This window comes from Trichosurus vulpecula, chromosome 3, assembly GCF_011100635.1.
Source record: "Trichosurus vulpecula isolate mTriVul1 chromosome 3, mTriVul1.pri, whole genome shotgun sequence".
Classification (NCBI taxonomy): domain Eukaryota; kingdom Metazoa; phylum Chordata; class Mammalia; order Diprotodontia; family Phalangeridae; genus Trichosurus; species Trichosurus vulpecula.
This window is the reverse complement of record NC_050575.1, coordinates 155229667-155238116: the sequence shown is the minus strand read 5'-3', so window position 1 is coordinate 155238116 and position 8450 is coordinate 155229667. Positions and strand designations below refer to the sequence as shown.

At 39.0% G+C, this 8450-nt stretch overlaps 1 protein-coding gene across 1 annotated transcript in view; it reads left to right on the top strand.

The window, feature by feature from the left end:
• The first annotated feature begins 291 nt into the window (after positions 1-291).
• Positions 292-8450, top strand: part of LOC118842266 (liver carboxylesterase 1-like) — a 59286-nt gene continuing 51127 nt past the window's right edge. Inside the window, exons 1-5 of the mRNA XM_036749850.1 lie at positions 292-343; positions 2723-2927; positions 4565-4709; positions 5935-6068; positions 7495-7648. Of these exons, the coding sequence (XP_036605745.1) occupies positions 292-343; positions 2723-2927; positions 4565-4709; positions 5935-6068; positions 7495-7648 (690 nt within the window). The remainder of the gene's footprint in view (positions 344-2722; positions 2928-4564; positions 4710-5934; positions 6069-7494; positions 7649-8450) is intronic.

The window sequence follows — 8450 nt, the reverse complement described above, 5'->3', positions numbered from 1 at the left end:
GTAATTTTCCAATAATGAGTTTGTAATCTGAGCATTTTGGGGATGGAGCCAAACAGATGGAGAGGGTGGGTTATTAACGGGATAGTTTCCAAATACAAACACTTTCTAAAAAAAAGAACAGTGTTTGGAAGAGGATAAATTCAGTTATTGTTTTTGTTTGATTTTACTTAGACCTTTTTGGTCAGTCAGACAGTCTTTGTGAAGCTCTTCAAAGCAGGGAACCACCAGCAACTCTTGAGCACAACTTTAATGCTTGCACCAGGCATCTGGGAAAGCATTTCTCCTGATACAATGTGGTTACTTTTCTTGGTCTTGTGTTCCTACTTTGCTTTACCAACTTGGGGTAAGTTCTTTTTTCCTCCTTGCACACCTACAAAAATAACTCTGAGAGCTTTGCATATTAGTCTGGCAGAAAATTAGGCAAAGCCTGGGATTTTTGATAGAGTTCAGAGCCAGAATCCAACTTCCTGTGGCTTTCCATGCAAAGAGGTTTGGGGTTTTATTAAAGCAGCAGCAAATAGAGTGGCTTTAGTGGTGGGTGGGTCCTTGGGGGAATGAGTCACTTACAGAAACAACAAACAAATGGGAGTAGTTGCTACTTAAAGATAATTGGATATTGGTATCTGCAAATGTAAAATTGCAGATCATTAAGATCAAAATTTTTTGAAAAGGCAACATAGTGTTTTATCAACTTGGATCGTACAAATCATTGAATATTAGTTTTGGAAGGGACCATTAATATCATCTGTTTTCCCTATTGGCCTCTAATTCAGCAGAATCATCTGCCACAAATTTATTCTTCCTCTGAGGAGGAAGTATGAATGACTAAGGGCCGGAGAAAGGAAAGGGTAGACTGAATAATTGATATCATACATTTTAGATAGCCTGACCATCTAAAGAGTCAAATTGTTAGATAGTTCTATTAGTCGACTGTTCTATAAGATCTCATAGAACAAATGAAAGAGATGGACACTGAGGAGAAGAAGCCAATGGTTAGAAGATAATTTGTTATAGTCTCCTGGACTAGGCAGGAAATTTTAACTTCTGTAATCAGATGAATTGGACTGGTGTGTCCTTATTAATTCCATGCTATTCCATAAGCCTTAATAGTCACTTCTGTAAAAGGAGGGAACTAGACTAATCACAAAGGTCCCTTTCAGATTGAGATCATATGATCTGTAATTTTGATCTGTAACTATACCAAAATTAAGGGGAATTGGAGAGATATAGAGATATTCAAAGACAAGGAAAAGAATCCCTACATAGTATTTAAATATTTTTATCCTCCCTCCCTCTCTTTTTCCTTCCTTCTTTCCTCCTTTCCTTCCTCCCTCACTCCCTTCTTTCATTTGTTTTTCCCTCCTTCCCTTGTCCCTTCCTTCCTTGTTTCCTTCCTTCCTTCCTTCCTTCCTTCCTTCCTTCCTCTTTTCTCACTCCCCCCATCACTTCCTTCCTTCCTAAAGTCAGTGTATATATAATTTTGGTTCTCTGATTTCATCCTGAAAAATATTTACCATCATATTTCTTACCCAATTGGCCAAAGAGCAGAAATCCTTATAATGTACTTTCCCAGAATAAGAGATGACAGTAGCTGGAACAATGATAGAATTCCTGTAGAAGTAATGACAATTACTTGCACAACATGAGAGGATTTCATATGCACTGTTCCTGAACCCCCACTTGCTGTGTAGAAGAGGAGGGCTCTTTATCTAGCTAGCTATCATCCCGGGTTCAAATTCTGCCTCTGACATGAACTTCTGACGTGATCCTGGGAAAATATCTTAACATTTTAGTGCTTTAAAAAAACTCTCTAAAACTACAAGATATTTACCTGAATTGGTAGAGGGAGTTTCCTCATCAGGGAAGTCTCTATATCAATGAAATTGCATATGTTCATATATATATATATATATATATATATATATATATATATATATATATGTATATATGTAATATATATATACATATATGTGTGTCTGTGTATACATATACATACATACATACACACATATATAGAATAGTTCTTTGCCACTCTTAAAGTTCGATACAAATGCTATTTGTATTACTCCTCCTCCTCTTATTTACTATCTCTGACATGTACCTAGAAGTAGCTGCATAGAGGATATGGAATAGTCAACAAGGTGCTGAGTTTGGAATTAAAAAGTTCTGGGTCTAAACATTGCTTCTGATACTTCCTATCTGTGTGACCTTCGGCAAGTCAACTTAACACCTGTGTATTTCAGGCAACTCCTTCGGACTTAGGCAGGTATAGCCTAGTGGAAATGCTCAGAATTTGGAGTTTAAAAAGTACGTACTAGCTACATGACCTTGGGCAGAGTCTTAACCTCTAGGAGTCTCAGTATTTCCATCTGTAAGATGAGCAGCATAATACTATTTGCCTTATAGTGTTATAAGAAAAGCAGTTTGTTGAATATTAAAGTACTGAAAAGTTGTGAGTTTCTATTATGGCTCTGGTATCTTTATAGCATTTTCACATCCATTTTCTCATCTGGTATTTATAACAGGGAGATAATATTGTCCCTAATTTACAGGTAAGGAAACTGAGGCCCAGAAAGATTATTAATTTTCTAAAGTTGGCACATAGTGAAGGACAGAGAGGGAGAAAGATGCCCAGGTCGCCCAACTTGTCCAATGCTTGATTCCACTCCACCATGTTATCTTCTCAAGTGAAATCATGTTTCCCTGTCTCAATGTTGCATAGGGCAGCATTCGTCATCATCCATAGTGCACACTCAGTATGGGAAAGTCCAAGGCAAATATGCAAGCCTAAAAGGATTTAATAAACCAGTGCAAGTTTTCCTGGGTGTCCCTTTTGCCAAGGCTCCTCTTGGATCCCTGAGATTCACTCCACCCCAGCCTCCTGAGCCCTGGGACCACGTGAAGATCGCCACTACATACCCACCTATGTAAGCTATTAGTCTTCAGCTTCTTCTTGGGATGGGAGGGATTAAGTTGGAGGCAATCATGGGGAATTGTGTTCTTATTCTTTAGTTTTTCCACATCATTTCAGAACCTCAGGCCATTTTGATATCCCTTGCATTGCCTCCAGTGAAATGTTTATTTCCTTTCCCTTCCTAGATAGATAAATAGATAGATAGACAGATAGAACATTTAAGGAATACTCATTATGTGCCAGACACTGTACTACTCGCTGGGGAAAGAAACACAAAAACACAAAACAGACTCTGCCCTCAGTGAAGGTATCATATCACGTGAAGGGGAGCTGGAATCTGGGATAGGTATATGTGCTAGGTAGGGCTGGGCAGTGAAGTGGAGACCTAGCTTTAGAGAAGGTAAGGGTAAAGCTCCCATATCAGTACCAATGATGGTTTGAAGGGTAGAGTCCAAGGATGCTGTAGGAAGGAGGCAGGGATGATGGCCCAGGCAAAAGGCAGTGTAGTTTGGAGCTTCTGGTTGCAAAGGGAGGTGGAGGCTTGGTTACAGGCAAGGTAGACGAGAAACTCATCCATCTAGGCCACCTTTACATTAAGTACCATCAGAGGTTGGAGGGTTTGTGGGAGGGAAACCTATCAAAAATTCCCAGTAGACTGTTTGTCAAGCTGGAAAGTGATTTACCTACGCTAGAAACCTCATCCAAGCTGACTTGCTATAGTCCTAATATGGATACATACTGCTGGTATTCCTGGTAACTGTCTGGCTTGTTTGCTTTATTTCAGTCAAAACCCTAAGAACACATTGCCTGGGAAGATGGCAGATACACTTACCCTCCATTCTTCATTAATGTCAAGACCTCCTTAAATCATGAAATCATGATTCCCTTGCTACTGATGGGTCTAGTGGTTTCTAAAATCATGGTGTTGGTGAAAGAACATTTGGATGAAAATCAAGACTTCAGCTTAGACTATGCCATTTAGTAACTGTGTGATCACTTATCCTCTTAGTTTCCTCATTTACACAGTGGGGACAATGATGGTTCCTCTAGTTGCCTCATAGGCTTGGGTGAAATGAGGTACTGCCTATCTAGACAAAATGCTGCCCGTAGAAGTATCACAATGTTTCACAATCTGATTTTTCCAGACTCTTTTCCTTACCATAAACCCCTTCCTCCTTCCCACTATGTTTTCCCTAAATTCACTAAGTATTTATCCATATGAAAGAGATCATGGAAATCATTTAGTCCAAACTTTTCATTTTTCACAGGGGATTAGGGCCTAGGACGGGGAAATGGCATATACGAGGACACAATGAAATTTAGTGTCTCATTCTATAAACATAAAGGAAAATAATTAGAAATGTTTTGTTAAGCATTCACTAGGGAAAGTGGGAAAGGAATAAGAGCAAAGGGAAAAGTCTGAGGACCAGAGATGGACTCCTGGCTTGTTATCCTCTGTGTGACTTTAAGCAACCGCAGTTCCTCTCTTCCTCTGTTGCTTCATCTCTAAAATGAGGGTGTTTAACTAGATGATCTTTAAGGACCCTTCTTGTTCCAAAACCTAAGGTCTAAGATCTGTGGTCCTATGATACCAAGTTATGTTTCCCTAACAGCTATTGAAAAGAAATGATCTTATGCTTCATCACACAGGTGCACCCAGGACCCAGTTGGGGGACAGTTATTCTCTGACCTTTTTACCAACCGGAATGAAAAAGTTTCCTTGAAAATGTCTGAAGATTGTTTATACTTAAACATTTATAGTCCAGCTGATCTGACAAAGAAGATGAAGTTACCTGTAAGAATACTCAGGCTAGGGTTGGTCAAAGCCTTGGATTCTGTGGGTTATTGTTCTTTCTTGCATCTATAGCAGGGAAGAAATGGGAGTATCAGTATGTTGAGCTCATTAGTTCTCTATTGTTCAGTGTGACTTGAGAAAAAGCAATTTCACTTAGCTGAGCCTCAATTTTCCTTGACTATGGATTGGGGTAGGATAGGATGTGGTACATGATGGAAAACAATAGTAATGCCTTAAATTTGCAGTCCACATTTGATTGTTAGAGGTAAATGTTATTATCCTTATTTGAAAAAGGAGGATTAAGAAAGTCTAACTAATGAACTTACCCAAGGTCACATAGCTGGTTAGTGGCAGTGTTGGAATTATCATAGCATCGTAGAATCTCAGAAGTGGAAGAGCCATCAGAGGCCATGTAATCCAACCTGCACCTGAAAAAAGAATCCTCCTTAAATACCTTCAGTGATGGGGAACTCCCTCCCTCTTAAGGTAACCCATTCCACTTTTTGAGAGTTCTTACTGTTAGAAAGTTTTTTTTTCTGACATCGAGCCTAAATCCACTGGTCAAAGTTTTATCCAGATTGTGTCATGTTCTACTTTTTAGGATTAAATTTAAAAAAATCTAATTCTTCTTTCATATGACAGACTTTCAAAGACTAGACGATACCATTCATGGCCCCTGCCTACTTTTTCTTTTCTTTGTGCTGAAGTTCCCCATTTTCTCCAACTAGCCCTCAAACCATTGTTTCTTGACTCTCAGTTCAAGGCTTGTCTTAGACTAGGAAAAGCAGTGATATATGTATATATATATATATACACACACACATATACATACATATATACTATATATATACATATATACACACACATATGCATACATATACATGTGTGTATGTGTTTTTGTGTATGTAGATATACATATACATATACTTCATACAGTGAAAAGATTAAATCAGAGTTAGTTTTCAATTATCTGCAGCAAATCAAAGGGGAATAGAAACATGAATGATCCAATTTAGTTTTTCAGCTTGTCTTGTCTTTTTTCCCTCTGATATTCTTGAAGTCAGTTTATATTTCTAGTTCTGTTTTCCTCTGGAAGTTCTGAAAATGATTTAGTATTCTCTGAGCACACTAGGAGAGGAGTAGTTCCAGAAGCATATGGGAAGCTCTTGGCCAAGACTCTAATGTTGCCTGGGTTTCTGTGACCAATTCCTCCCTTCTTCTCTAGGTCATGGTATGGATCCATGGAGGAGGTTTGCTGACAGGTGCTGCATCAACTTATGATGGGTTGGCTCTCTCAACCCTTGAAAATGTTGTGGTTGTGACTATTCAGTATCGCCTGGGAATTTTTGGATTTTATAGGTGAGATCTATAGTCCAGGAAGCCAATGGACCTCTTGGGCACACCCAGAAGTGTGGGCCTGCCTTTAGGCTTATGACAATGACTCTCTAGTGGTCCACAAAGAATAAATGAATATGGTCAACTTTGCTTAGCAGAGTATATTTCTATTTTTTTCCCTTTGATCCTTTGCAACTTGGCCTATACATGTATAGGTCGGATGGGTTTCTTCTATGACGTCTTTTTGAGATCAGGGACTGTGGCATGTGGCATATGTATCTTACTGTAATGTCAATATTACTGCCATCCTATGATTAGTTAATTATATAAGGCTAGGCGTGTCATTTGTTGTCGGGCCAATTCAACAAAAGTGAATTTAATCACTGATAATTCATTTGGTGAATTTTTATTGAATACCTTCTATACTCAAGCTATATCATTCTTAATTGAAAAGGTGAAATAAACATTTATTAAGTGTCTTAACTGAATAAGTGAAATAAACATTAAGTGTCTCCTGGGTTCTAGATACTAGGAATTCAAGTATAGACAGGACACAAACATTTTAAAGGGGTTTATGATTAAATAGGACGGAGAAAATAACAAGTGCACCAGTAACTATATTACATGAGAGTAAGCAAAACGCAAAGTAATCCAGGTAAAGTGCTTTGAAAAATCTAAAGTGAAAGAGATCCTTTTAAGCTGGGTGGACAGAATGTCAGAAAAGGCACAATGGAGGAGAGGGCACCTGAGTTGGGCCTTGAAGGGAGGAATGTTAGATATATATAGGGGTGAAAAGATCATTCTAGGCATGGGAGATGTCATGATCAAAGGCATGGAGACATAAGAACCCAAAATGATACATGGAGAAGAGTAATATGAGATAAGGCTGAACAGGTAGGTTGAGACCAGCTTGTAGCCTTTGAACGCTAAGTTCAGGAGTTTATGTGGTTAAACAATAGTGAGTCCTTTTAAGGCTTTTGATTAGAGGAGTAGTATAATCTCAGTGAATCATTAGACAGTTGTGTGGAATGTGGCATAGAGAGGGCACCAAAGACATCAAGATTTTTATCTGGTCTCTTTTAAGGGATCTGATCATGAATATTGATAAAGCAGTTGAGGTATGGAATTGTCAGAGAAAATTGGAAATATTATGCTTGCCCTCAGGAAGATTGCATCTAATAAAGAAACAAGACCCCCAAACAAGATGAGAGAGAGAGAGAGAGAGAGAGAGAGAGAGAGAGAGAGTGTGTGTGTGTGTGTGTGTGTGTGTGTGTGTATGACCTGATTTCATTGGAAGTAGGAAACGCAGCCTGATTGCCTGTTTCCTAAATAACCTCTTATTCCCACCCTGACCCCACTGGTCTATTTCTTGTTTTGAGGATGTTTACCTGACCTCCCTTCCCTCTTCTTTCCAGCTACCATCCTCTTACATCTGTCTTCTCTCTTACAGCACTGGTGATGAGTATGCTAGGGGAAACTGGGGTTACTTAGACCAAGTGGCTGCACTCCACTGGATCCAGAAGAACATTGCTAGCTTCGGAGGAGATCCAGGCTTAGTGACCATCTTTGGGGAGTCAGCAGGAGGCGGGTGTGTTTCAGCACTGGTGAGTTTTCAGAAGGGTTCATCCATACTTTGATTCAGGTGGGTTCAGCCAATGACTGTTGACATAGAGTGGTAGCTGCAGGTATAAGTAGATGGCGTTGGTATCAAAAGTTGCTTTGGCTCTTCTAACAGTCCTCAAGAATCTATTCATGTTTTTTGGCACTGAATTTCTTTTTTAGGGAGCAAACCTAGGAGCACTGAGTAAAGTATCTAAGACTTGAAGGGGAACCTGGCTATGTCCCACTGAGGAAAGCTAATGGTAACAGTTTGTGTTAGGGTGCTATGCATATATTTTGCAAAGTAATGTTCCTCTTATAATAATGATCCTTTTTTATAATGCTTCAAAAAGAACTTTTCCCACTGCAATTTCATGAGATAGGTAATGCAACTATTATTCTCATTTCACAGGCAAGAAAACAGAGGTTCTTTGATGGGTTGTGTCCTGCCTAAGGTCACACAGTTGGGGTATGACAGAGCTAGGAATCAAACTAACTCCAAATCCAGAGCTTTCCCACTGACTCCTGTTGTATACCAATAGCGGCTCAGACATCTCAGATCATGACAAATAACCCAATGTCTCTCTATGGTAGCCCAAATGGATTGTACAAAGTTAGAATGAAAACAATTTTCTCTAAACTTTATTGAGAACATTAGGAAGTGTAGAATGAGATATGATGGCAGTACAGATTTTTAAGAGCTTTTCAAAGAACTCCCTTTCTTAGAGAAAGGAAACTATTCTAAATCCTGACGAAAACCTCTCCCTGATTTCTTTCTGATACAGGGTCAGCCTTGGAAAATTTGAG